Source organism: Bombina bombina, chromosome 1 (assembly GCF_027579735.1).
Source record: "Bombina bombina isolate aBomBom1 chromosome 1, aBomBom1.pri, whole genome shotgun sequence".
NCBI classification, from domain to species: domain Eukaryota; kingdom Metazoa; phylum Chordata; class Amphibia; order Anura; family Bombinatoridae; genus Bombina; species Bombina bombina.
The window spans coordinates 12,738,871-12,765,944 of record NC_069499.1 but is presented as its reverse complement, the minus strand read 5'-3'; the positions used below and the strand labels follow the sequence as shown (position 1 = coordinate 12,765,944).

Genomic DNA, 27,074 nt, shown 5'->3' with positions numbered 1-27,074 from the left:
TGGTGGTTGTGTTGTGAGTGTGTGTGAGGGCTGTCACTGGTGGTTGTGTAGTGAGTGTGTGTGAGGGCTTTCACTGGTGGTTGTGTAGTCTGTGTGAGGACTGTCACTAGTAGTTGTGTAGTGTGTGTGTGAGGGCTGTCACTGGTGGTTGTGTAGTGTGTGTGAGGGCTGTCACTGGTGGTTGTGTAGTGTGTGTGAGGGCTGTCACTGGTGGTTGTGTTTTGAGTGTGTGTGAGGGCTGTCACTGGTGGTTGTGTAGTGTGTGTGAGGGCTGTCACTGGTGGTTGTGTTGTGAGTGTGTATGAGTGCTGTCACTGGTGGTTGTGTAGTGTGTGTGAGGGCTGTCACTGGTGGTTGTGTAGTGTGTGTGAGGGCTGTCACTGGTGGTTGTGTTGTGAGTGTGTGTGAGGGCTGTCACTGGTGGTTGTGTAGTGAGTGTGTGTGAGGGCTTTCACTGGTGGTTGTGTAGTCTGTGTGAGGACTGTCACTAGTAGTTGTGTAGTGTGTGTGTGAGGGCTGTCACTGGTGGTTGTGTAGTGTGTGTGAGGGCTGTCACTGGTGGTTGTGTAGTGTGTGTGAGGGCTGTCGCTTGTGGTTGTGTAGTGTGAGGGCTTTCACTGTTGGTTTTGTAGTGTGTGTGAGGGCTGTCACTTCTGGTTGTGTAGTGTGTGTGTGAGGGCTGTCACTGGTGGGTGTGTAGTGTGTGTGTGTGAGGGCTGTCATTGGTGGTTGTGTAGTGGTTGTGTAGTGTGTGTGTGATCTGTCACTGGTGGTTGTGTAGTGTGTGTTATGGTATAACCCGGATATCAAGGGTTAATACCAGATGAAAGATGCCCTGAATACGGGATCAGCAACACACAATCCCAGTTAATTCCCCCCAAACATGAGACCAAGCTCCATCTTGAGAGTAAAACAGAATGTGTTTTATTGAGGGCTATATGCCCTGTATTTATGCAAGTCTCCCACCTCATTGACACTCCCTAGGAGACCAGATGGGTGGTTGGAAGAAGATAGTACATTAGCTAGAGGGAAGACGCCCTTTTACAGGATACAATAGAATTGCATTACTTAACCAAATAAACAACTAAACACAAGAAAACAAGGGAGTCCTTCTTGACACCTGGCAGTCTGATTAAACAATGTGAACGCTTATCACTTAAACTTAATTACAGTAAACAATAGCTGATGTCAGGAAACCTGTTTTCAGAAAATAGTTTCTCAAAGCTGAACAAAGTTAACCCTTCCAGTACTGTTGGATTTGCACCCTGTACCTATAATGGGCACAGGGTGACTTAACATAATACCCGAATCCATAATCCGTAGGGAGGTTGACAGAGGGGTCTGTCACACGGCCCCCTCCTGGTGGGACACTCCGGCAGACCTGGCTTGACCCTTGTGGATGACCGGACTAGGAGGTGGTAGGAATGTCAGTTTGCCTGGACAATCCATCTGCATTCCCGTTATGAGAGAGAATTCCTGTCCGTATAAATAAGGGTTCAACTTCTTCAGTGCCCAGACCAGGGCTAAACATTCCTTCAAGTTTTTGTTTTCAGAGACGCTTCTTTCCAGTTGGAGACAAATCTTGTCGGCTTCCTTACGAGTTTTTTTGTACCTGCTCTTTATAGGTATCCACAATCCCTTCATACTGACATAGGGTGCCATTGAGTTGCTGCACCTCACTTTTCCTCCAGTGTCGCTAAGTTTGTCTTTAATGTTTCATGTTCCACTCTCAAGCTGGTGTTTTCTGCAGTCTGTCGGTGCAGCTTGTCTAGCAGAGATTCCCGTTCTAAACGCGGTTTTTTCTCTTCGCTCCTCTTCTCTCCTGCTAGCACTGTTACGTGATTGTTTAACGTGACCATTTCATCCTCTACTTGACTCTTCTCCTTCATCACCGCATTGTAACGGGACTTCCACGTATCAATGGCGGATAGAGATTTACTGAGCTCAGCGTCCTGGGGCTCAGCAGCAGGTGGGTTAGTCTCTGCGGCACGGATCTGGGCACGGGTAGTCACAGGGTTAACATCGGCGGGACCCATGGGAGCGTAGGCAGAAACAAGGGGGGCCAAGTTATTTCCAAGGAGATCATCAGCTGGCAAGTCCTTCATGACCCCCACATTCACAGGTTTAGCGCCCAATCCCCAATCCAAATGTACCCAGGCAACCGGTAGGCGGAACACAGCGCCCCCTGCTACCCTCACAGCCACAGTGTCTCCGGTGTGCTGGTTCTCAGACACCAAGTTCTTTTGGAGCAAGGTCATGGTAGCACCAGTATCCCCTAGACCACTGACCTCCTTCCCATTCACTTTAACCAGTTGCCGGTTTATCCCGGTGGGCAGCTTGCACGGGGTCTGCTTCATGTAGGATGCCCCAGCATTCTTCCTCCTCTATGCAGTGGGCAGCAGGCTGAGGGTTACGTGGGTTTCCGCTGGCGGGTCTCCTCCAGGACTGTGCTTGGTTCGCTGTGTTTAGGGGACACTCTGGTCTTTTGTGCCCTTGTCGCTTACATCCAACGCACCGAATAGGCTGTGAGTAGTCCCGTGAGTTGAACCGGGCTGTCTGAGGATAGTTCGTGGCTGGAGGCCGTGTGGTAGAGCGGTGCGCTGGGGGTTGGTAACTGGTAGCTGCTGGGGTGACTGGGGGTCTGTACTCCACTCTGGCAGGTATCTTAGTGGTAGCAGTGTCCAGTTTGCGGGCATCCGTATACTCATCTGCCAGGCGAGCAGCTTCATGCAGGGTGGAGGGTTTACGGTCCCGAACCCACTCTCTAACTCCTGAGTATAACTTGTCGAAGCAATGTTCCAACAGGAATAGCTGCAGCACCTCTTCCCCGGATACGGCTTGGCACCCCGCCATCCAGTGAGCTGCTGTGCGCTGCACCTTACATGCCCACTCGACGTAGGAATCTCCAGCTAGTTTAACAGTGTCTCTGAACCGTCTCCTGTATGCCTCTGGTGTAATCGCATACCTGGAGAGCAGAGCCTCTTTTAAAGCATTATAATCCCCGACTTCCTCATCTGCAATGGCCCGAAAAGCCTCGCTGGCCCGGCCGGATAATTTTCCGGATAATTTTTCGGATAATATCGTGACCCAGTCCTCTGCGGGTACCTTGTGTAGTGCACATTGCCTCTCAAAATCTGCAAGGTACCCATCAATCTCTCCTTCTGTTTCAATGAAGTTTTTAAAAGCTGCAAAATGTACTTTTCTCTTTTCCACTGGGGTTGCTGTGACTTGGGCTGCTGCGACTTGGGCTGCTGCAGCGCTGCTTTGGCGAAGTAGGTTGGCCTCCACAGCGGCTATGACCTGGTCGATAATTTCTGTAGTCGGGTTGGGGCCATAATGTGCCAGTCTTATTTTAACCGCCCGGTCAAGCTTGCTTCTTCAGGGGTTCTGTCTGATATGCTGAGCTCATTGGTTCCTTCGGTCCCTGGTACTCCGTCCATCTCGGTCAGTATTGTAATAATCTCCCTCTTCCTGAGGTTACTGGCTTGTCGGCCACGTTGTTCTAGCAGGTCTTTAAGGGTAGCTCTTTTCAGCCTTTCATACGGTACTCCCATTAGGTCTGGATGTGTAGTTGCTCTTCTGGACGATGAGGACCATCCCGTCGCTTGCCACCAGTTGTTATGGTATAACCCGGATATCAAGGGTTAATACCAGATGAAAGATGCCCTGAATACGGGATCAGCAACACACGAACCCAGTTAATTCCCCCCAAACATGAGACCAAGCTCCATCTTGAGAGTAAAACAGAATGTGTTTTATTGAGGGCTATATGCCCTGTATTTATGCAAGTCTCCCACCTGGTTGACACTCCCTAGGAGACCAGATGGGGGGTTGGAAGAAGATAGTACATTAGCTAGAGGGAAGACGCCCTTTTACAGGATACAATAGAATTGCATTACTTAACCAAATAAACAATTAAACACAAGAAAACAAGGGAGTCCTTCTTGACACCTGACAGTCTGATTAAACAATGTTAACGCTTATCACTTAAACTTAATTAAAGGAAACAATAGCTGATGTCAGGAAACCTGTTTTCAGAAAATAGTTTCTCAAAGCTGAACAAAGTTAACCCTTCCAGTACTGTTGGATTTGCACCCTGTACCTATAATGGGCACAGGGTGACTTAACATAATGCCAGAATCCATAATCCATAGGGAGGTTGACAGAGGGGTCTGTCACAGTCTGTTTGAGGGCTTTCACTGGTGGTTGTGTAGTGTTTGTGAGGGCTGTCACTGGTGGTTGTGTAGTGTGTGTGAGTGCTGTCACTGGTGGTTGTGTAGTGTGTGTGAGGGCTGTTGCTGGTGGTTGTGTAGTGTGTGTGAGGGCTGTAACTGCTGGTTGTGTATTGTGTATGAGGGCTGTCACTGGTGGTTGTGTAGTGTGTATGAGGGCTGTCACTGGTGGTTGTGTAGTGTGTATGAGGGCTGTCACTGGTGGTTGTGTAGTGTGTATGAGGGCTGTCACTGGTGGTTGTGTAGTGTGTGTGAGGGCTGTCACTGGTGGTTGTGTAGTGTGTGTGAGGGCTGTCACTGGTGGTTGTGTAGTGTGTGTGAGGGCTGTCACTGGTGTTTGTGTAGTGTGTGTGAGGGCTGTCACTGGTGTTTGTGTAGTGTGTGTGAGGGCTGTCACTGGGTTTGTGTAGTGTGTGTGATCTGTAACTAGTGGTTGTGTAGTGTGTGTGAGTGCTGTCACTGGTGGTTGTGTAGTGTGTGTGAGGGCTGTCACTGGTGGTTGTGTAGTGTGTGTAATCTGTAACTGGTGGTTGTGTAGTGTGTGTGAGGGCTGTCACTGGGTTTGTGTAGTGTGTGTGAGGGCTGTAACTGGTGTTTGTGTAGTGTGTGTGAGGGTTGTCACTGGTGTTTGTGTAGTGTGTGTTTGATCTGCCTGTGACAAAGCTCTGCGGTTATACTAGTTTGTACCTCTGACTGTGTATTGTTGGGCAGGAGGATTGGTAGAGTTGAGTGGCATGGGGGGTCTAGCACAGTGCAGTGTTTATTACATTAGGAGATCAGTAGCAGTGCTGTATGTAGAGTTTATCCTGAGCATGTTTGCATCTACTGTCATTTTTCACTGACAGCTTTACTTTGTTGGGTTAGTGGCTGCCATTTGTGATGTTGAGGTGTTGCTGCTTTGTTGGGTTAGTGGCTGCCATTTGTGATGTTGAGGTGTTGGTGCTTTGTTGGGTTAGTGGCTGCCATTTGTGATGTTGAGGTGTTGGTGCTTTGTTGGGTAAGTGGCTGCCATTTGTGATGTTGAGGTGTTGGTGCTTTGTTGGGTAAGTGGCTGCCATTTGTGATGTTGAGGTGTTGGTGCTTTGTTGGGTTAGTGGCTGCCATTTGTGATGTTGAGGTGTTGGTGCTTTGTTGGGTAAGTGGCTGCCATTTGTGATGTTGAGGTGTTGGTGCTTTGTTGGGTAAGTGGCTGCCATTTGTGATGTTGAGGTGTTGGTGCTTTGTTGGGTTAGTGGCTGCCATTTGTGATGTTGAGGTGTTGGTGCTTTGTTGGGTTAGTGGCTGCCATTTATGATGTTGAGGTGTTGGTGCTTTGTTGGGTTAGTGGCTGCCATTTGTGATGTTGAGGTGTTGGTGCTTTGTTGGGTTAGTGGCTGCCATTTGTGATGTTGAGGTGTTGGTGCTTTGTTGGGTAAGTGGCTGCCATTTGTGATGTTGAGGTGTTGGTGCTTTGTTGGGTTAGTGGCTGCCATTTGTGATGTTGAGGTGTTGGTGCTTTGTTGGGTAAGTGGCTGCCATTTGTCATGTTGAGGTGTTGCTGTGTTTGATGGTTCCCAGCTGTAGTCGTTAATTGAAGAAGTGCACAATGTCAACTGTATAGCTGTACTGCTGGTGTGCATGGTATTATGTAGTGTTTAGGTTCTTAAGTGATTCATATCTTATCCCATTTCCAACAGGAGTGGTGGTCCCAAGTAAGACCCAGATTGTCAGTCACTTCTCTACACTTGTCTTAACGTGTGGAGAACAGCACACGCTTCAAATCGATCCTCGTGATCAGTACAGCAATCTAACTAGTGTGAGCCAGGAGGACCTTGAAAGTTACACACTAACGCTGAGTGAGGTGAGCTTCCCAATGGTGATGGGCTTTCCATGACTTGTACCCTGTATTAGGAGAGAGTTCTAAACCTCTGACCCAGTGGCAAGTGAGCGTAGCTGACGTGACCCAGTGGCAAGCGAGCGTGGCTGACATGTTTTTCAATTTACTTAAATTGTCTAATTCGCTTCATTCCCATGGTATTCTGTTTTGAAGAGATACCTAGGTAGGCATCTGTATTAGTACATGACAGAAAAAAGTGCTGCCCTCTAGTGCTCTTTCACATGAATAACATTCTTGCAAAACTGCTGCCATAATAGTGTTCCAGAAATGGCCCGGCTCATAAGCTTTCAACAAAAGATACCAAGAGAACGCAGAAAAATTGATAATAGAAGTAAATTAGAAGGTGGTTTAAAATCACATGCTCTATCTGAATACTGAAAGAAAATGTTTGGGTTTCATGTCCCTTTAAAGAAAGACAATTACTTTACAAGATAATAAATAAGCTGATGAGTACTCTCCATTACAGCAAGTTTTTTTTTAAAACCGGGCCTTAAGTGAGCTGAGTTTCTTTTTTATGACACGATGAGTCCACGGATCATCTTAATTACTAATGGGATATTCACCTCCTGGTCAGCAGGAGGAGGCAAAGAGCACCACAGCAAAGCTATTAAATAGCTCCTCCCTTCCCTCCCACTCCAGTCATTCTCTTTGCCTACGTTAGTGATAGGAAGAGGTAAAGTGATGTGTTAGAAAAGATTCTTCGATCAAGAGTTTATTATTTTTAAAGTAGTGCAAGATTGTGCTGCTCTGTTCTAGGGTGTAGCTGTAGTCCATATCAGTCTGAGGGAACAATGCAGTATTAAGCAGGCCACTGGGGCTAGGAAACATGGATGTTTTATGGCTTGGTGGTTTTAACTCACACGGTGGCTTATTTATTTATTTATTTTTTATTTAATTTTTATTCAGAAAAATGTCAATAATAACAACAAGAGCAGATATGTAAATAACATCAGTAAATAGTGCAACAATTTCACTGTATTACATTTTACATAGTAGATACATTCAAAGGGGGATATGCGAAGCAGTATAATCCAATGTCCATGAATGTTCAAAACCCCCCCGAACCATCTGGAAGGGATCATTACAGACCCATCTTATATAAAGAAACAACCTGCTTTTCATTTGTCTGAATGAAATAGCATTATACACATTTTACATGAGACCATGAGAGAGCTGACATTACCAACATCATAATGTAACCATTGTGCGTGTAAGTATAGAGTGCTAAACTGACCTTTTCAAGTTTGTGCTGAGCTATAAGAAAATAAAAAGGGGAGAAAGAGGAGGAGGAGAGAAGAAAAAAAAAAAAAAAGAGGGAGGGAAGAAGGGAGGAATGGGAGAAGGAAGGAGGCGGTTTCATATTAAGGGAGAGGATAGGGAAGGGAGGGGGGAATAAGTGAGGCTACCTATATATCCATAGTGTTATAGGATTAAGCTACTGCAGAGGCAGTATATATGCAGAAAGGGATGAGGCTCGCAGTCGGGAATTATTCCGGACCATATGCCCAGATCATAATCTGAAGGTCTTCCGATCCATATATGTGGGAGACATATGATTCCATTGTCTTTACAAACCGTAAAATATCAACCACCTGATCCCAGGACGGTGAGGTTCGCTGAACCCACATTCGAGCTATAGCCAATTTTATTGCTAGGAATAGATAGATACAAAATATTTTCTGCGGCAAAGTCAGGTGTGTGGGTAGTATGTGGAATAAACCAATGCTCGGTGATGGCAGTATCTGGATACCTTTCGTGGTACAGTACTGGATTGCCCGCTGCCAGAGGGGTTGGATTTGCGGGCAAGACCACCAAATATGTTGTGGGGTCCCCAGTGCCTCGCAGCCTCTCCAACACTTAGGAGAGTTGACAGATGAGATTTTGAACAGGCGGATAGGCGTCATGTGCCATTGTAGGAGGACTTTAAGGAACAATTCGTACAGAGTTGTACAATGTATAGCTTTTCTAGTTAACTGAGTTTTAGTCCTCCATAGTTGGGGTTCATGCGTGAGAGCTAGAGAAGACTCCCAGTGTCTTATTGGGGGAGATTTATAAAAAAACGGGGGATTTAGAATGTCTAAATATGATAGAGACAGCAGCCTCTTAGGGGGAAGTGCTGAATCCCACCTCATCTCTCACCTAGTTCTGACTCTCAAGGAGCCGCTATCAAAACCCCATGATCTGAGGAAGCTACGTATTCTCCAAAATTCAAATTGTAGGATTGAAGGTGGGTTAAACTTCCGAAGGAAGGCTTGGAGGGTGAGCAGTTTATCACCGACATAGAGGTCTGCAACATTAATCAGGCCCATATTAGACCAAATATTCGGGTGGGTATCAGGTAGAGATAATAATAACCCTCTAAGTGAATGAGTTGGCGATGGGTGTGGGGCAACATTAGACAGATTATGAATCTTGTCCCAAAATTTCAAGTTCGACTTTATGATAAGATTAAGAGAGAGAGCGGGCGGTCTGGCATGCCTGGGGATCCATATCAGATCCCTCAATGCGTATCCCTCTGGAATAGATGCCTGCTCAATTGCAGCCCATTTGCTTTCTAGGGTTGAGCCCCATTGGGTCACTTGGGATAACCTAGCAGCTTCATGGTACCTCAAGATGCCAGGAGCCGCCGCTCCCCCCGCCAGTATTGGCTGTTGCAGGATATTAGTAGCAATTCTAGGGGCATTGTTGCACCAAATAAACCTGTTACAGTGCTGCTGGAATTTATGAATCGTGGATCTGGGGATTGGGATGGGCAGGGAACGAAAGAGATAGGTCAATTTAGGGAGAAGGCTCATTTTAAATGCAGCGATTTGCCCTAGCCAAGATAAAGAAGGGACATTCCATGTTTTGGTAGATTTTTCAATGGCCGATAGTAAAGGGGAGAAATTTAGATCAATTATGGTTGGTATATGATGGGATAGATAAACACCCAGATGTTTAATGTGTGATGTGGACCACAGGAATTTGTATCTATTTTGAGGATATCAAGGGTATCTTCTTGGATATTTATAGTATATGCCTCCGTTTTAAGGACGTTGAGCTTGTAGTAACTAACTAGAGCGAATCTCTCCAACAAGGAAAACAGATGGGGCAGTGAAGTGAGAGGATCAGATATAAGTACCGTCAAATCATCTGCGAACAGCGCTATTTCTGTATGTTGTATATCGACCCCTCTGATCTGGGGACAGGATCGAATGGCTTCGGCCAGTGGTTCCATAATGAGGGCAAAGACAAGAGGTGACAACGGGCACCCCTGTCTCGTACTGTTAGCTATTGAAAATTGCTCGGCGCAAAATCCCAGCCCTTTAACTATTGCCGACGGATTAGAATATAACGCTGCTATAGATTTGATAAAAGACCCCGGGAGTTCAAACTTTCGCAATACTGCAAACATGTATCCCCAGTCCACCCTGTCGAAGACTTTTTCAGCGTCCAACGACAGGGTGACGCAGGGCAGACGCATTCTATGGGCCTCGAAGTAGACGTTCAAGAGCCTTCTGGTGTTATCAGGTCCTTGGCGTCCCAATACAAAACCCACCTGATCAGGATCAATTAGTATGGGCAAAAGAGTATTTAGGCGTGAAGCTAATATTTTGGCATATAACTTGACGTCAAGATTTAACAGCGATATAGGCCTATAACTTTCGCATAGCATTGAGTCTCTCCCATGTTTCGGGAGAGTAATGATAACAGCCTGCAGAAATTCAGCCGGGAAGGTACCTTAGGAACTTGCCAATGTAAAGAAACGCGCTAGTATGGGAATCAACTTTGTCTGGAATTTTTTATAGAATAGACCTGAGAAGCCATCTGGCCCCGGTGATTTAAAGGCTTTGAGAGATTTAATAGCTGTCTTAATTTCTAACACGGAAATGGGGCTCTGTAAAAAATCCGCCTGGTCCTGAGAAACCTTGGGGAGGTCCAAGGTGGCAAGAAAGGTATCAATGACAGCAGGAGTTGGGGGCGGAAGTGCGTTGTCCTGTTTCAAATTATAGAGGGAGGCATAATATGTTGCAAAGGCATTGCCGATGTTTTTAGGCATGGTGATGGGTTGTCCCCCCACTTTCAGCATGGGAATATGTGCTGCTGCCGTCCTTTGTCGCAGCCTGTTAGCAAGTAACCTATCGGCCTTATTCCCCTTATGGTAATACATTTCTTTAAGTCTAAGAAGCCTCTCCGCCGACCTCTCATTTTCCAGCCGAACTATCTGCGCTTTAAGGTCCGCAAATTTCTTGGAAAGTGGGATTGTAGGGTTGACTTTATGCTCGCCTGACACTTTACGGAGGTTCGTTAAGAGTTGTGCTAGAGTTTCCCCTTTACGTTTCTTCAACGCTGCAGCAATTTTTATAAATGAACCTCGGATATACGCCTTCAACGCGGCCCACAAGTTGAAATCATCCACTTTGCGAGTATCGTTTAATAGCAGGAACTCCGTAAGATCCTTAGTAATGGAGACCTCCGTCTCTGGGGAGGAAAATAAATGAGGGGATAGTCGCCATGTTGGAGAGCGTTGTAACTCCACCAGAGAATGCAAAGTAATGTGGACTGGATCATGATCCGACCATGGGCATTGGGGAATCCAAGAACGGGTCACGCTATCCAAAAGTCCTGGGTCACAGAGAAAGAAATCAATCCGTGAATACGAATGATGGACAGAAGAAAAGTAGGTATAATCTCGGGCAGAAGTATTGAGGGTGCGCCAGATATCAAACAGGTTGAATTGATATATCAAGTTCCGAAATTTGTGGGAAAGTTCGGCTACGGGTTTGATAACCCTGCGAGTCACATCAGACTTCAGATCGAGATGGGGGTCCCAAACAATATTAAAGTCTCCGGCTAATAGTAAGAGACCTTGGTGTACAGACTACAATTTCTGGAGAAATTTACGTAATGATCGAATGTGTTGTTTATTGGGTCCGTAATAAGAATCCAATGTATAAGTAACACCATCCAATTTGCAGATCAAATATCTACCTTGAGGATCCGATTCAACCAGGACGCTCTTGTAGGAAACATCCTTATGTATGAGAATAGCCGTCCCTCTAGATTTCTGAGAGAAGCTAGCAGCCTCAACCACTGGGAACAACTTAGATTGAATAGGTATTTTCACACCTTTTACCCAGTGGGTTTCCTGAATAAAGACGAGATGGGCTCTAGATTTATCTAAGGATTGAAGGAAGATACTGCGTTTGGTCGGGGAATTAAGTCCCCTTACATTGTGGGTCACACAATTATATGGCATGGTTTCCTTATGTTATCGCCTTCTGTTTTAGGTAGAGAGATGTTAGAGGAAGGGTACTGGGAGGGAGGTAGGATTAAGGGGTGGAGGGGGAAGGAGAGGAAAAAAAAAACAAAAAAAAACGAGAACACTCAAAGGAGATCTAAAAACACTCAGCACAATCTCCAAAACAATGGTATAACTAATATAGTGGATAGATAAATGCGGTATGTATTAGAGATAAACCGCGTATGTAGCCCCTGAAACACAATTCAGAGTACCTTAAGGGGGGGAAGGTAACAAGTACCAGTAAGCAGTAGTTATTGTCGACTAAGTAGTAAGTAGAAAGACAGACAAAAGGGGGGTGGGGGAGAGAGAAACAGGGTCCCCGGACCCGAAGGGAAAAAAAAAAGGAAGAATAAAGTTGTGCTACAGTAAAAATTAGGATCACAGGAATGTGTTGCGTTGGTATTTCACTCAATTGAAATAACTCCATAAAAATGAGTTGAATTAGCTGTACGAAAAGTATAGTTGGTATAAGTGGTTAAAAAGTGTTGGTGTACTAGTAATAACTAGAGCAAGAACAACATTTAAATTTAGGATAAAGCTCTACCCTAATATGGCAGTATATTGCATGGATATCTCGCTCAAATGGCATGACATAGTAAAAGTAAGGTGAATTAACTATATGAACAGTGCAATTGGTATGAATGGTTACAATGTGCCAATATAACAATAACGACTGAGGCAAAAACAGCATTTAAACTATAGGGTGAAGTTATACTTCAGCATAGCAATAAATTGCATTGGTGTTTCACACAGACGACAATACACAATAAAAGTAGATTAAACTATCTGCATGAGCTTTGTAACTGGCAGAAGTGGCTACAGAGCATCAACATGACACTGATAGCTGAGATAAGGACACCATTTAAACTGAAAAATAAAGTTATACTCTAATATGGTGATAGGTGGCATTGATATTACCCTCATATAGCATAACAGAATAAAACAGATTAAATCATCTGTATGGACAGTGCAATTGGTATAAGTGGTTACAATACGTCAATATAACCAAGACAAAAACAACATTTAAACTGTGAGATAAAGCTATACCTTAGCATGACAATAGGTTGTATTTGCCTTTCACTCAAATAACCAAACATCATAAGAATTAAATTAAATTAGCTATATGAACATTGTAATTAGCATAAGTAAAGACATTGCAGTAATATACCAGTAATAGCTGTGATAAGAACAGCACTTAAACTGTAGAATAGAACTACATTCTGGCATGACGAGTCAATATGTACAATTTAGGAAACCGTTACAACACAAATGTATCTATTAATATAGCATCATATGCATGACTAAGAGGCTAAACACATTATAATAGCATTCCAGGCGCATTCGTGTGAAGAAAACAAAGGACTGTATGTGTCCCACCCAAGGGTTACTCATAAGATGGGCTAGAAAGATCAGCGGGAAGGCTGTCTGTATTAAATGTTGGGTCCTATCATACTATGTGAGTCTCCTACCCTCTGAGGCTATACCTTGTATAGATGTAAATATAGGGACCTATGGAAAAAGTAATTACCTAATACGTGCAACAAACAGATGGTGTATCAATGTTTTAAGATATTGGTGATAGGGATGAATAAAGGAGTCAAAAGGCTATATGTTTCTACTCCATTAGGAGCCCATCATCCCTAAGTCTAAGTATATCCATAGCCCTCAGCATTATTATTGATACCTAAGCAGGGGGTGAGTTCTAGAGGCTTGCAAATCTGACTTAAGGTGTTCTTGTCCCAAGGCGCGTTCACTAGAGTGAAAGATACTGTCTATAATGTCTAAAGGGTAGGAACTTTGTACCTAATAAGTGGCGGGGTAGGCATCCTATAGGATAATAGCTATATTTCTAACCCCCTGCAGGGTAAATGTAAACCTGGCAATGAGTGAGGATGCTACAAATGGTACATGAGTGTAAGGGTAACAATTGGCAAATAAAGGGAACATACATATGTGAAAATACAGTATCAAATTTTCAAATACGTTACCTCTTGATTTAAGTTTAAGTCCGTAGTGTAAGGTAAAGTAGCACAACATCAAGCCGGGACTATATACATAACATAGAACTATGAGCTAGACAAAATAAATCAGGACAGACAAAAATGTTACGGGACAAAACACACGCACACACAAAACAAAAAAACAAAAAAAACAAACAAACAAAAGAAAAGAAATAATATACATATATACACAAAAGGGACACATTCACACTGACTCACTTATATAGTACATTGAGAGTTGAATAACAATAAAACTCCACAAGCCAAAGATGACTTACAGTCTTAGTATCATGTTAGAGCAGAAATGGGTATAGACACATTACCCTCTTTACCATCTTAGTTCAGCCATCTTCTTCCTCTTGAGCTTGGCTTAAGGCAACAGAAGAGTTGGAGCGTCTTTGTGGAAGCGGGTCCCATTGTGGGACCGACGGATCCAACAAGCTTTGAAGTGGGGCATATTGTGATGATTCAGAGTTCCAGATTTTCAAGAGACGTTGGCTCTGTTCCAGCGTAGTGACAATATGTTGTTGATTGTCCTTGAGAACAAAAAGTCTAGTCAGGTGGCCCCATCTATACTTGATATTGTGAGCCCTAAGAAATTTAGTAAATTCTCCAAATGATTTCCGTTGCTGAAGAGTATGGAAAGACAAATCTGCAAAGATGTTAATGTCCTTAAATTGATCCGGCAAGAGAGGCTTAGCTAAAGTGGCCCTAACCAACCGCTCTTTGTATGTGTAGAAATGGAGCCTCACGATAATATCCCTTGGCTTGTCCGAAACTAAACTTCTGGGGCGCAAGGCTCTATGTGCCCTGTCAATGAGCCCTTCACTCGGGGTAGAAGGTGGTGCAAGATGGCCAAAGAATTCAGACAGAAAGGTGACCAGGTCACCTGGGGCCACACTCTCAGGGATGCCTCTGAGACGTAAATTATTGCGGGCGAATCGATCCTCAATATCCGCCATGTTGTTTTCTAATGTAGCAAGTTGCTCCGCCAAACTTTGGGCATAAGAGAGAACATTAGCTTGATCTACTACCATATCTTCCTGCTTCCTCTCTACAGTATCCAACCGTTCTGAGGTAGAGGTTAAGTCTCGCCTTAGATCTGCTAGTGAGGCAGTGATTTGGGTTTGAAAGGATGAGTGATGCGCCTCAAGCAGAGATTGCAGGGATGTTAGAATAAATGAGGGTGTCACAGCTGCTGGAGCAGCATTCTGTAAAGCCCGAAGGTAGTGGCCACTGTGTCTGACATAGGTGTAGGGATGACGGTGGCTTATTTAAAACAAAATGCCGACAGGGAGAGGAGGTTGCGGTTAGAAACGCCCAGGAGGGGCGGGGCTTCCGATTGCGCGCCTTTTCACTGCGCTTCCGTGTTAATAGATTACCGGAGCAGGACATTTCAGTTTTTGCCTTGAAGCGCATGGTTCTTACTAATACATACGTTTCTAGGAACGGATAGAGCTGTGACGTATCCCTGTTGAGTCTGGATTGTTGCCTAACAAGAAAAAAAGGGGTTTCAGGTCTTGGTGTCATTATCTAATTGGTTTTAGTCTTTCACATACGTTTTTACTTGTGCAGTAAAAAAGTTACACTTTTAAAATTTAAAGGCACAGTAACGTTTTTACACTTAAAATTTTTATTTCATAATTGTGTCATTGTGATCAGAATGTACCAAGGGGCCTTGCAAAAAGTCACTTGCTCCTTGTGTTTTGATGTAAACGTGGAACCACCAACCCCTTTCTGTTCCTCATGTATTGAGATATTTTTTTCAGAGCCAAAATTTTTCTAAAGATAATGATGAGGTTCAATATATGCCGCATCTGTCTCCTCAAGCGTCCCAAATTTTTGCTGCCCACACAAGCAGTGCCCTGCGCTTCCGCTATAGCTCCCGCTGGAGTTACTTTAAGAGACATCGCTTCTCTCATGTCTTCTACATTTTCTGATGCGTTGTCTGCTTTTCCAATGTTGCAGGGAAAGCGTAAGAGGAAAATCAGATCTGTAAGCGAGGTTTCTGAGCGATTTCAGAGGTCCCCTCTCAGAGGCCTGAGGAGGAGGATACTGTAGTAGCATCTGAAGGCGAAGTTTCAGATTCAGAAAGTGTAATTCCTCCTGCCGATACTGAGGTTATATCTTTCAAATTTAAGCTAGAACACCTCCGTCTGTTATTTAAGGAGGTTTTTAGCTACTTTGGACGATAGCGACTCAACGGTAGTTGTTGTTCCTAAGAAGTCCAGTGAGCTGAACTAATATTTTGAGGTTCCTTCCTCGACAGAGTTTCCCATAGCTGACTCTATTAAGGAGGCTTGGCAAACAGTTCCCAAGGTGGAGGTTGCCTTTCCACTTTAGCTAAGAGATCTACTATTCCTATAGAGGATAGTTGTGCCTTCAAAGACCCTATGGACAAAAAGTTAGAGGGTTTACTCAAGAAGATGTACGTGCACCAGGGCTTACAATGGCAGCCAGCTGTGTGTATTGCTACCGTCACTAGTGCGGCGGCGGCATATTGGTTCGATGCCAAGCCCGCAGAGCCTTGTGGTTAAAACCTTGGTCTGCGAATGTGTCCTCTGAATCTAAGCTTCTAGCTATTCTTTACAAGGGGAAGACCTTGTTTGGACCTGGCTTGTTGGAGATTATCTCTGATATCACGGGGGGTAAGGGTCATCTTCTCCCCCAGGATAAGAGAAACAAACAAAAAGGATGACAGAGCCATTTTCGTTCCTTTCGAAATTTCAAGGGAAATTCTTCCTCTACTGCCTCCAAACAGGAACAGGCTAAGCCTGCATGGAGATCCAATCAATCTTGGAATAAGGAATAGCTCAGCATGCTAAGGCACTGTAGCTGAGCTCTGTAGCAACCCAAGGGTTCCAGGTTTGATCCCCAGTGAGGTCCATTCAGCCTTTCATCCTTCCAAGGTCGATAAAATTAGCACAAACAATCCAAAAAACCTGCTGTTGAATCAAAGACAGCATGAAGGGCATGCCCCCTATCCGGGACCAAAAAGGATCTTGTGGGGGACAGACTTTCCTTCTTCGCTCAGGCTTGGGTTCGAGATGTTCAGGATCCCTGGGCAATAGAAATAGTGTCCCAGGGATACAGGTTAGAGTTAAAAAGTTTTTCCTCCCAGAGGCAGGTTTCTGCTTTCAAGATTGTCTGCAGACCAGACAAAAAGAGAGGCGTTCTTACACTGCGTAAGAGACCTTTCCAACCTGGGAGTGATTGTTCCTGTTCCGGTACAGGAACAGGGTCTGGGATTTTATTCCAATCTGTTCATGGTTCCCAAAAATGAGGGAACCTTCAGGCCAATTTTAGATCTCAAGAGTCAAAACAAATTTCTCAGAGTACCGTCTTCAAGATGGAAAATATTCCTTCCATTCTCCCTTTGATCCAAGAGGGTCAATTTATGACAACAGTGGAGTTAAATGATGCGTACCTGCATGTTCCCATTCACAGGGAGCATCACAAGTTCCTACGGTTTGCTTTTCTGGACAAACACTTCCAGTTCGTGGCTCTTCCTTTCGGTCTTGCCACAGCTCCCAAAATTTTCACAAAGGTTTCTGGGATCTTTGTTGGCGGTGCTTCGGTTACGGGGAATTGCAGTGGCGCCCTATCTGGACGACATCCTAGTCCAGGCACCATCATTACAGCAAGCATGTCCACACGGACATGGTGTTATCCTTCCTGCAATCTCACGGGTGAAAGGTAAATTTGGAAAAGAGTTCCTTAGTCCCAAATACAAGGGTAACTTTCTTGGGAACGATAATAGATTCTCTATCCATGAAGATTTGTCTGACAGAAGTCAGGAAATCAAAGATTATCGATACTTGTCGAGTCCTTCAGTCCACTCCTCAGCCATCTGTGGCTCAATGTATGGAGGTATTTGGGCTGATGGTGGGGGCAATGGATCATCCTATTTGCTCGGTTCTATCTAAGACCTTTGCAGTTAAGTATGCTCAGCCGATGGAACGGATATTATACCAATTTGTCTCCTCGAATACTACTGGAGCAGGAGACGAGGGATTCTCTTCAGTGGTTTTTGTCTCTGGATCATCTCTCCCAGGGAACCTGCTTCTGAATACCATCCTGGGTGATTGTGACAACAGACGCCAGCCTTCTGGGATGGGGGCAGTCTGGGGTTCCCTAAAGGCCCAGGGAGTTTGGACTCAGTCAGAGTCTGTTCTTCCTATAAACATCCTGGAGCTGAGAGCGATCTTCAGTGCTCTTCTGGCCTGGCCTCAGTTAGCCTCGGTCCAGTTTATCAGGTTCCAGTCAGACAAAATAACTTCAGTGGCTTACATCAATCATCAGGGAGGAACAAGGAGTTCCTTAGCAATTACAGAGGTAACCAAGATAATTCAGTGGGCGGAGGCCCATTCTTGTTGCCACATCCCAGGGGTGGACAACTGGGAGGCGGACTTCCTGAGCAGGCAGACCTTTCATCCGGGGGAGTGGGCACTCCATCCGGAAGTGTTCTCCAACCTGATTCTCAAGTGCAGTCAGCTGGAATTAGATCTCATGACATCTTGACAGATTGTCAAGCTCCCGAGATACGGGTAGAGGTCCAGGGATCCCCAGGCGGAACTTATAGATGCTCTGGCGGTTCCTTGGACCTTCAGGCTAGTATACCTATTTCCTCCGTTTGCTCTCCTACCTCGGGTCATTGCTTGAATCAAGCAAGAGAGGGTATCGTTGATCCTCATTGCTCCTGCTTGGCCTCGCAGGATTTGGTATGCAGACCTGGTAGACATGTCATCTCTGCCACCTTGGAGACTTCCGTTGAGGAAGGACCTTTTAATTCAAGGGCCCTTCCTTTACCCAAATCTAGTTTCTCTGAAGCTGACTGCTTGGAGATTGAACGCTTAATTAATCCAAGCGGGGGTTTTCTGACTCGGTCATAGAGACCATGATTCAGGCTTGTAAGCCTGTAACTAGAAAGATTTACCATAAGCTTTGGCGTAAATATCTCTATTGGTTTGAATTCAAGGACTACTCATGGAGTAGAGTTAGGATTTCTAGAATTTTGTCTTTTCTCCAAGAAAGTTTGGAGAAGGTTTATTGACTAGTTCCCTAAAGGGTCAAATCTCGGCCTTATCTAATTTGTTACACAAACGTCTGGCGGATGTCCCAGATGTACAATCATTTTGTCAGGCCTTGGTTAGGATCAGGCCTGTGTTCAAAACAGTTACTCCTCCATGGAGTCTTAATTTAGTTCTCAAAGTTCTTCAAGGGGCTCCGTTTGAGCATATGCATTCCTTAGATATTAAGTTGTTATCTTGGAAGGTTTTATTTCTTGTTGCTATTTCTTCGGCTCGTAGAGTGTCAGAGCTCTCGGCATTGCAGTATGAGTCTCCTTGCCTTATTTTCCATCCAGATAAGGTCGTTTTACGTACTAAATTAGGATTTCTTCCTAAGGTTGTTTCTGATAGGAACATTAATAAGGAGATTATTGTTCCTTCCTTGTGTCCTAATCCTTTGGATGTGGTCCGTGCTTTAAAGTTTTACCTGCCGGCGATCAAGGACTTTCGCCAGTCTTCTTCTTTGTTTGTGGTTTTCTCAGGAAAATGTAAGGGACAGAAAGCTACGGCTACTTCTCTTTCTTTTGGCTGAAGAGTATCATACGTTTTGCATATGAGACTGCTGGACAGCAGTCGCCAGAGAGAGTTACGGCTCATTCTAAGAGGGCTGTTGATTCCTCATGGGCATTCAAAAATGAGGCTTCTGTGGAACAGATTTGCAAGGCTGCAACTTGGTCCTCTCTTCACACTTTTTCAAAATTCTACAAATTTGACTCTTTTGCCTCGGCTGAGGCCGCTTTTGGGAGAAAGGTTCTTCAAGCAGTGGTGCCTTCCGTTTAGGTTTCCTATCTTGTCCCTCCCGTATCATCTGTGTACTCTAGCTTGGGTATTGAATCCCATTAGTAATTAAGATGATCCGTGGACTCATCGTGTCATAAAAAAGAAAATTTATGCTTACCTGATAAATTTATTTCTTTTTTGATACAATGAGTCCACGGCCTAGCCTGTTCTTGTAAGACAGGGTGTTGGTCATTTTAAACTTCAGACACCTCTGCACCTTGGTTTTTCCTTTCTTTCCTTAACTTCGGTCGAATGACTGGAGTGGGAGGGGAGGGAGGAGATATTTAACAGCTTTGCTGTGGTGTTCTTTGCCGCCTCCTGCTGACCAGGAGGTGAATATCCCATTAGTAATTAAGATGATCCGTGGACTCATCGTGTCAAAAAAGAAATAAATTTATCAGGTAAGCATACATTTTCTTTTTCCTGTCTTGACCTTTATTGGAGGTGAGCTTCCCTGAGCTCTGAACCTAGTGAGTGGCGAAACTCACTGATCTCTGACCCATGTGGGCTGCAAGCTTTCATGAGGTCTGAACCATATGAGTGGTGAGCTTCGCTGAGCTCTGAATCTGTAGGATGTAAACTTCCTAGATCTTCACTGTCCTCTGAGACTTTGGGAGATGAGCTTTCCAAACCTATGCAGCCTCCTATAACCTAAAGCAAAACTACCTTTCTAACCTACCTCACGTTCTGGCTGTAAACTGTCCATTTCCATAGTCACATTAACTGGTTCTGCCTTCTTTTTAGCTGGGTGTTTTGGGTGCATCGGCCAGTTGTTTCCAGATGACCACATGTAATGGGACAGAGAGCCAAGTCATTCTATACCTCACTCTCCTTCAGACTGGCTGCTTTCAGGCAACTCTACGCTACCAAGGGCAGCCAATCAGCAATGGCCACTTCAGTATTATTGTGTTAACTGGTGAGTCCTATATCAGCATCTCCCTGGTTATCACCTGCCAAACTGCAATTTATGCTCCTCGTCATCTGTCTAACTACTTCCTGTCACCTGATCCCACTCTCTAACTATAATTCCTGTCACCTGACTCCACCACACCAGTCAACTGTACTTCCTGTCACATGATTCCACCCTCTGTCTAGCTGTATTTCCTGTCACCTGATTCCACCCTCTGTCTAACTGTACTTCCTGTCACCTGATTTCACCCTCTGTCTAACTGTAATTCCTGTCACCTGATTTCACCCTCTGTCTAACTGTAATTCCTGTCACCTGATTTCACCCTCTGTCTAACTGTACTTCCTGTCACCTGATTCCACCCTCTGTTTAACTGTACTTCCTGTCACCTGATTTCACCCTCTGTCTAACTGTAATTCCTGTCACCTGATTCCACCCTCTGTCTAACTGTAATTCCTGTCACCTGATTCCACCCTCTGTCTAACTGTAATTCCTGTCACCTGATTTCACCCTCTGTTTAACTGTAATTCCTGTCACCTGATTTCACCCTCTGTTTTACTGTAATTCCTGTCACCTGATTTCACCCTCTGTTTTACTGTAATTTCTGTCACCTGATTCCACCCTCTGTCTTACTGTAATTCATGTCACCTGATTCCACCCACTGTCTTACTGTAATTCCTGTCACCTGATTTCACCCTCTGTTTAACTGTACTTCCTGTCACCCGATTCCACCCTCTGTTTAACTGTACTTCCTGTCACCTGATTCCACCCTCTGTTTAACTGTACTTCCTGTCACCTGATTCCACCCTCTGTTTAACTGTAATTCCTGTCACCTGATTCCACCCTCTGTCTAACTGTACTTCCTGTCACCTGATTCCACCCTCTGTCTAACTGTACTTCCTGTCACCTGATTCCACCCTCTGTCTAACTGTACTTCCTGTCACATGATTCCACCCTCTGTCTAACTGTACTTCCTGTCACCTGATTCCACCCTCTGTCTAACTGTACTTCCTGTCACCTTATTCCACCCTCTGTTTAACTGTACTTCCTGTCACCTGATTCCACCCTCTGTCTAACTGTACTTCCTGTCACCTGATTCCACCCTCTGTCTAACTGTACTTCCTGTCACCTGATTCCACCCTCTGTCTAACTGTACTTCCTGTCCCCTGATTCCACCCTCTGTCTAACTGTAATTCCTGTCACCTGATTTCACCCTCTGTTTAACTGTACTTCCTGTCACCTGATTCCACCCTCTGTTTAACTGTACTTCCTGTCACCTGATTCCACCCTCTGTCTAACTGTAATTTCTGTCACCTGATTTCACCCTCTGTCTAACTAATTCCTGTCACCTGATTTCACCCTCTGTCTCACTGTACTTCCTGTCACCCGATTCCACCCTCTGTTTAACTGTACTTCCTGAAACCACTCCATGTGGCCGCATTATAATACTGCTGTTTAATTCTCTCAATGCAAAGTGGTGGAAGCTATTTGACCAACAAAGAAATGTTTCTGTAACTGTGAAATGACTCGCACATACTCCTACAAAAACCCAAACAAAAACTAATTAACAAAACTCACTGCTTGTTTAGTTTTATGAAAATTAGCCCAGTTGTTTGCATAAAACTGTGAAAGAAGGGTGTTAAACACAGTGCAATGCACCACTGGGAGCTAGCTGATCACATCTGGTGAGACAATGACAAGAGGCTTTTGTCTGTAGCCTCCAATCAGCAGCTATCTCCCAGTAGTGCATTGCTGCTCTGAAGCCAACATGAACTGTGGAGACTGTTATATACAGATAGTGTAATGATAAGTTGCATATTATACCTATAGATCTTGCGTGCTGTACAAGCGCTTCCCTACGGTTTATTGTCTCACGTCTCAGTACCACTAGACAAATGATGTTACCTCTAACCACTGCATATTATACCTATAGATCTAGCGTGCTGTACAAGCGCTTCCCTGCGGTTTATTGTCTCACGTCTCAGTACCACTAGACAAATGATGTTACCTCTAACCACTGCATCTTATACCTATAGATCTAGCGTGCTGTACAAGCGCTTCCCTACGGTTTATTGTCTCACGTCTCAGTACCACTAGACAAATGATGTTACCTCTAACCACTGCATATTATACCTATAGATCTAGCGTGCTGTACAAGCGCTTCCCTACGGTTTATTGTCTCACGTCTCAGTACCACTAGACAAATGATGTTACCTCTAACCACTGCATATTATACCTATAGATCTAGCGTGCTGTACAAGCGCTTCCCTACGGTTTATTGTCTCACGTCTCAGTACCACTAGACAAATGATGTTACCTCTAACCACTGCACATTATACGTATAGATCTAGCGTGCTGTACAAGCGCTTCCTACGGTTTATTGTCTCACGTCTCAGTACCACTAGACAAATGTTACCTCTAACCACTGCACATTATACCTATAGATCTAGCGTGCTGTACAAGCGCTTCCCTACGGTTTATTGTCTCACGTCTCAGTACCACTAGACAAATGATGTTACCTCTAAATGCTGCATATTATACCTATAGATCTAGCGTGCTGTACAAGCGCTTCCCTACGGTTTATTGTCTCACGTCTCAGTACCACTAGACAAATGATGTTACCTCTAACTACTGCATATTATACCTATAGATCTAGCGTGCTGTACAAGCGCTTCCCTACGGTTTATTGTCTCACACGTCTCAGTACCACTAGACAAATGATGTTACCTCTAACTACTGCATATTATACCTATAGATCTAGCGTGCTGTACAAGCGCCTTCCTACGGTTTATTGTCTCACGTCTCAGTACCACTAGACAAATGATGTTACCTCTAACCACTGCATATTATACCTATAGATCTAGCGTGCTGTACAAGCGCTTCCCTACGGTTTATTGTCTCACGTCTCAGTACCACTAGACAAATGATGTTACCTCTAACCACTGCATATTATACCTATAGATCTAGCGTGCTGTACAAGCGCCTTCCTACGGTTTATTGTCTCACGTCTCAGTACCACTAGACAAATGATGTTACCTCTAACCACTGCATATTATACCTATAGATCTAGCGTGCTGTACAGGCGCTTCCCTACGGTTTATTGTCTCACGTCTCAGTACCACTAGACAAATGATGTTACCTCTAACCACTGCATATTATACCTATAGATCTAGCGTGCTGTACAAGCGCTTCCCTACGGTTTATTGTCTCACGTCTCAGTACCACTAGACAAATGATGTTACCTCTAACCACTGCATATTATACCTATAGATCTAGCGTGCTGTACAGGCGCTTCCCTACGGGTTATTGTCTCACGTCTCAGTACCACTAGACAAATGATGTTACCTCTAACCACTGCATATTATACCTATAGATCTAGCGTGCTGTACAAGCGCTTCCCTACGGTTTATTGTCTCACACGTCTCAGTACCACTAGACAAATGATGTTACCTCTAACCACTGCATCTTATACCTATAGATCTAGCGTGCTGTACAAGCGCTTCCCTACGGTTTATTGCCTCACGTCTCAGTACCACTAGACAAATGATGTTACCTCTAACCACTGCATATTATACCTATAGATCTAGCGTGCTGTACAAGCGCCTTCCTACGGTTTATTGTCTCACGTCTCAGTACCACTAGACAAATGATGTTACCTCTAACTACTGCATATTATACCTATAGATCTAGCGTGTTGTACAAGCGCTTCCCTACGGTTTATTGTCTCACGTCTCAGTACCACTAGACAAATGATGTTACCTCTAACCACTGCATATTATACCTATAGATCTAGCGTGCTGTACAAGCGCTTCCCTACGGTTTATTGTCTCACGTCTCAGTACCACTAGACAAATGATGCTACCTCTAACCACTGCACATTATACCTATAGATCTAGCGTGCTGTACAAGCGCTTCCCTACGGTTTATTGTCTCACGTCTCAGTACCACTAGACAAATGATGCTACCTCTAACCACTGCACATTATACCTATAGATCTAGCGTGCTGTACAAGCGCTTCCCTACGGTTTATTGTCTCACGTCTCAGTACCACTAGACAAATGATGCTACCTCTAACCACTGCACATTATACCTATAGATCTAGCGTGCTGTACAAGCGCTTCCCTACGGTTTATTGTCTCACGTCTCAGTACCACTAGACAAATGATGCTACCTCTAACCACTGCACATTATACCTATAGATCTAGCGTGCTGTACAAGCGCCTTCCTACGGTTTATTGTCTCACGTCTCAGTACCACTAGACAAATGATGTTACCTCTAACCACTGCATATTATACCTATAGATCTAGCGTGCTGTACAAGCGCCTTCCTACGGTTTATTGTCTCACGTCTCAGTACCACTAGACAAATGATGTTACCTCTAACCACTGCATATTATACCTATAGATCTAGCGTGCTGTACAAGCGCTTCCCTACGGTTTATTGTCTCACGTCTCAGTACCACTAGACAAATGATGCTACCTCTAACCACTGCATATTATACCTATAGATCTAGCGTGCTGTACAAGCGCTTCCCTACGGTTTATTGTCTCACGTCTCAGTACCACTAGACAAATGTTACCTCTAACCACTGCATATTATACCTATAGATCTAGCGTGCTGTACAAGCGCTTCCCTACGGTTTATTGTCTCATGTCTCAGTACAGCTAGACAAATGATGTTACCTCTAACCACTGCATATTATACCTATAGATCTAGCGTGCTGTACAAGCGCTTCCCTACGGTTTATTGTCTCACGTCTCAGTACCACTAGACAAATGATGTTACCTCTAACCACTGCATATTATACCTATAGATCTAGCGTGCTGTACAAGCGCTTCCCTACCTTTTATTGTCTCACGTCTCAGTACCACTAGACAAATGTTACCTCTAACCACTGCATATTATACCTATAGATCTAGCGTGCTGTACAAGCGCTTCCTACGGTTTATTGTCTCACGTCTCAGTACCACTAGACAAATGATGCTACCTCTAACCACTGCACATTATACCTATAGATCTAGCGTGCTGTACAAGCGCTTCCCTACGGTTTATTGTCTCACGTCTCAGTACCACTAGACAAATGATGTTACCTCTAACCACTGCATATTATACCTATAGATCTAGCGTGCTGTACAAGCGCTTCCCTACGGTTTATTGTCTCACGTCTCAGTACCACTAGACAAATGATGTTACCTCTAACCACTGCATATTATACCTATAGATCTAGCGTGCTATACAGGCGCTTCCCTACGGTTTATTGTCTCACTTCTCAGTACCACTAGACAAATGATGTTACCTCTAACCACTGCATATTATACCTATAGATCTAGCGTGCTATACAGGCGCTTCCCTACGGTTTATTGTCTCACTTCTCAGTACCACTAGACAAATGATGTTACCTCTAACCACTGCACATTATACCTATAGATCTAGCGTGCTGTACAAGCGCCTTCCTACGGTTTATTGTCTCACACGTCTCAGTACCACTAGACAAATGATGTTACCTCTAACCACTGCACATTATACCTATAGATCTAGCGTGCTGTACAAGCGCTTCCCTACGGTTTATTGTCTCACGTCTCAGTACCACTAGACAAATGATGTTACCTCTAACCACTGCACATTATACCTATAGATCTAGCGTGCTGTACAATCGCCTTCCTACGGTTTATTGTCTCACACGTCTCAGTACCACTAGACAAATGATGTTACCTCTAACCACTGCACATTATACCTATAGATCTAGCGTGCTGTACAAGCGCTTCCCTACGGTTTATTGTCTCACGTCTCAGTACCACTAGACAAATGATGTTACCTCTAACCACTGCATATTATACCTATAGATCTAGCGTGCTGTACAAGCGCTTCCCTACGGTTTATTGTCTAACGTCTCAGTACCACTAGACAAATGATGTTACCTCTAACCACTGCACGTTACACCTATAGATCTAGCGTGCTGTACAAGCGCTTCCCTACGGTTTATTGTCTCACGTCTCAGTACCACTAGACAAATGATGTTACCTCTAACCACTGCATATTATACCTATAGATCTAGCGTGCTGTGCAAGCGCTTCCCTACGGTTTATTGTCTCACGTCTCAGTACCACTAGACAAATGATGTTACCTCTAACCACTGCATATTATACCTATAGATCTAGCGTGCTGTACAAGCGCTTCCCTACGGTTTATTGTCTCACGTCTCAGTACCACTAGACAAATGATGTTACCTCTAACCACTGCATATTATACCTATAGATCTAGCGTGCTGTACAGGCGCTTCCCTACGGTTTATTGTCTCACGTCTCAGTACCACTAGACAAATGATGTTACCTCTAACCACTGCATATTATACCTATAGATCTAGCGTGCTGTACAGGCGCTTCCCTACGGTTTATTGTCTCACGTCTCAGTACCACTAGACAAATGATGTTACCTCTAACCACTGCATATTATACCTATAGATCTAGCGTGCTGTACAAGCGCTTCCCTACGGTTTATTGTCTCACGTCTCAGTACCACTAGACAAATGATGTTACCTCTAACCACTGCATATTATACCTATAGATCTAGCGTGCTGTACAAGCGCTTCCCTACGGTTTATTGTCTCACGTCTCAGTACCACTAGACAAATGATGTTACCTCTAACCACTGCATATTATACCTATAGATCTAGCGTGCTGTGCAAGCGCTTCCCTACGGTTTATTGTCTCACGTCTCAGTACCACTAGACAAATGTTACCTCTAACCACTGCATATTATACCTATAGATCTAGCGTGCTGTACAAGCGCTTCCCTACGGTTTATTGTCTCACGTCTCAGTACCACTAGACAAATGATGTTACCTCTAACCACTGCATATTATACCTATAGATCTAGCGTGCTGTACAAGCGCTTCCCTACGGTTTATTGTCTCACGTCTCAGTAC

General features: G+C 44.4%; 1 protein-coding gene across 1 annotated transcript in view; it reads left to right on the top strand.

The window, feature by feature from the left end:
- Positions 1 to 27,074, top strand: part of AREL1 (apoptosis resistant E3 ubiquitin protein ligase 1) — a 293,517-nt gene that overhangs the window by 9,805 nt on the left and 256,638 nt on the right. Inside the window, exons 3-6 of the mRNA XM_053697183.1 lie at positions 5,909 to 6,067; positions 15,406 to 15,488; positions 18,122 to 18,126; positions 20,048 to 20,157. Coding sequence (XP_053553158.1) covers positions 5,909 to 6,067; positions 15,406 to 15,488; positions 18,122 to 18,126; positions 20,048 to 20,157 — 357 coding nt within the window. The remainder of the gene's footprint in view (positions 1 to 5,908; positions 6,068 to 15,405; positions 15,489 to 18,121; positions 18,127 to 20,047; positions 20,158 to 27,074) is intronic.